General features: G+C 31.1%; 1 protein-coding gene across 1 annotated transcript; it reads right to left on the reverse strand.

The window, feature by feature from the left end:
* Positions 1–843, reverse strand: LOC145958057 (uncharacterized). The gene has a single exon (XM_083074511.1). It carries the CDS (start codon positions 841–843, stop codon positions 1–3), a length of 843 nt encoding a protein of 280 aa, XP_082930637.1.
* Positions 844–2,386: the final 1,543 nt, after the last annotated feature.

Raw genomic sequence — 2,386 nt, forward strand, 5'->3', positions numbered from 1 at the left:
TCAATTTACTGCTGTGTGCCCGACCTTGTAGCAAACTTGACATGTTGGTTTAGACATTCTTCCTCTTCCTCTGCCTCCTCTCCAACCTCTGAAGTTAGATCCTCTCCAGTTGCTATTGGAACCTCTCCAGTTGTTGTTTGTGTTGAATTTGTTGCCTTTGTAATCAGTTTTGTTGGCAACATTTGCAGAAGGATTAAGGGTTAGGTTGGTGAGGCTATTCAGTTGATCAAGTCTACTCTCAAAGGTCAGTAATTGAGCCTGCAGATCAACCCAAGTGAGACTAGTTTGATCAGATAGCTTGACCACCATAGGGTTGTATTCAGAATCTAAACCATTCAGGGTTTGAATGATTAGATCTGAGTTGGAAATGGGGCTGCCTGCAAGTTTAAGCTTGTCAACGAGATTCTTCATTTTGGCCAGATACTCCTCCATTTTCATCTCTCCTTTTCTGATGCTGTGAAACTCAGATTTAAGGTAAGTGACTCGAGACCTTGTGTGTGCACCTGCTAGGCTTTGAGCTTCATCCCAAAGTTGTTTTGAGGTTTCACAGTGCAGCAACTGTGTTGCCATTTCAATAGTCATTGAATTCATCAACCATCCAAGGAGTTGTGAATCATGAGCCTGCCAATCTTCAAAGGCAGGATTTGGCTTCTTGCTTGAATCTGTAGAAGCTATGAATTCTTCAGGACACTCTTTTGTCCCTAGCATGTGCCCATCGAGCCTGCAGCCTTTGACTATAGAGATCACCAAGGATTTCCATAGTGGATAGTTGTCTCTGTCCAACTTGACAGACATAGTGGATGGGAGATCATTTTTGGATTTTGAATCTGCAGCGGATGCCATGATTTGTATTGGATCAAGAGCCTTCACGGCTTAAGAGCTTTGATACCAAGTTAGAAAATGTAATGAGAGGTAAAAGACGATATGTTTGATCTGATGATTACAGTGTACATATATAGCAAATGCTAGCAATACATGATCCTATGATTAAGGCTAGCATTAAGATACTACAAGCAAATAAGGCAGCAAATAATGCTGACAGCCATTGATTGGTAATTACATTAATGACAATGATTGACAGTATCAAGGCAAATCATTCGATCCACATATTAAGGGATCTTGTCTCTAATTAAGAAATTTTGTTACAAGACCTAGACTAGAAACTTGATAATAGCTAGAGATAATTATCGAGTAAATTGTCATCAAGAAAGAAAAACTCATTAGTATCTAAATATATCTGTACAAAATACATGTTGGATAGATTCTTTACGTGATGCGGGCTGAGTAATAATATAGTATTACAATTTTCTATCATACACCACAACTTATGATATATATTGAATATTGTTAATGATAAAAAATATTATTGTATACGAAGAACTATCTCAATAACTGGGGAAAAAAAACTTTTTAATCATCTCAAATAATTATCATCATTTTATATTTATTTGTACAGTTTATCTTTTATAACGTTATTTTCCTTTCACTTTACATGTTTTTCTAAACTAAATTTCAAAAATTGTTTTAAAGAAATTATCACTAGTTAAGAATAATTTGTATTATAAATTAAAATATTTATTATATATTTAAAATATACCTTGTTTATTTAAAAATGTTTATTTATTATAAATTTTAATTATAATATAATTTATATATTAAAAATATTTACTTAATATAAATTTTAATTTTATAAAATTAAATATTCATCATGTGTAATACACATGCTAAAACACTAATTTATACAAAAGAACCAAACACTTCACTTCTAATTATTAAACTCAATAAATAATTTAATGGTATAAGTGAAATTTGATATAAAAAAAAATAACAATATTTAACACTATTTACTCTACCAATTATTCACGTACATAACACAACCCTATTAAATTCACCTATATTTTATTATCATCTGAGATTCTTAATTAATATTTGTCTCACAATTTCACATAGGAGCCTTACCTGGTCATTGTATACATACAACAAACTAAAACACAATAAATGAATGAAGTTTAGGTTAGAATGAAAAAATTATCATTGTGAATCTAATTTCAATTTAGACCTTTTATATGGAATAAATACGTCCAAAAATAACCAACAAGTTAGTTTATTTGAACCATCAAATACAACTGAAGAACGTAAACAACCTAACAATTTAGATCAAAGTAAGTCATTATTGCAAATTCATATATACACGTAAAAAAAAATGCATTTGTACTTCTTGAGTTTTATGCAAGAAATTCAATCAAGATAGGTACGGGCATTTTAAGGACAATAGAACTTCAATATCTTGACATAGGGCTAGTTATGATTTGTCTTTTTTTATTTATTTATTTATTTATCTATAAGTTAACACCCACAATCAAATATAAAGCTTACAATCATCTCC

The sequence above is a fragment of the Cajanus cajan genome, chromosome 5 (assembly GCF_000230855.2).
Source record: "Cajanus cajan strain Asha chromosome 5, NIPB_CcT2T_4, whole genome shotgun sequence".
NCBI classification, from domain to species: Eukaryota; Viridiplantae; Streptophyta; class Magnoliopsida; order Fabales; family Fabaceae; genus Cajanus; species Cajanus cajan.

Bases quoted from the DNA above. Each gene is read 5' to 3' on its own strand.
- LOC145958057 (XM_083074511.1), bottom strand. From the start codon at position 843: ATGGCATCCGCTGCAGATTCAAAATCCAAAAATGATCTCCCATCCACT.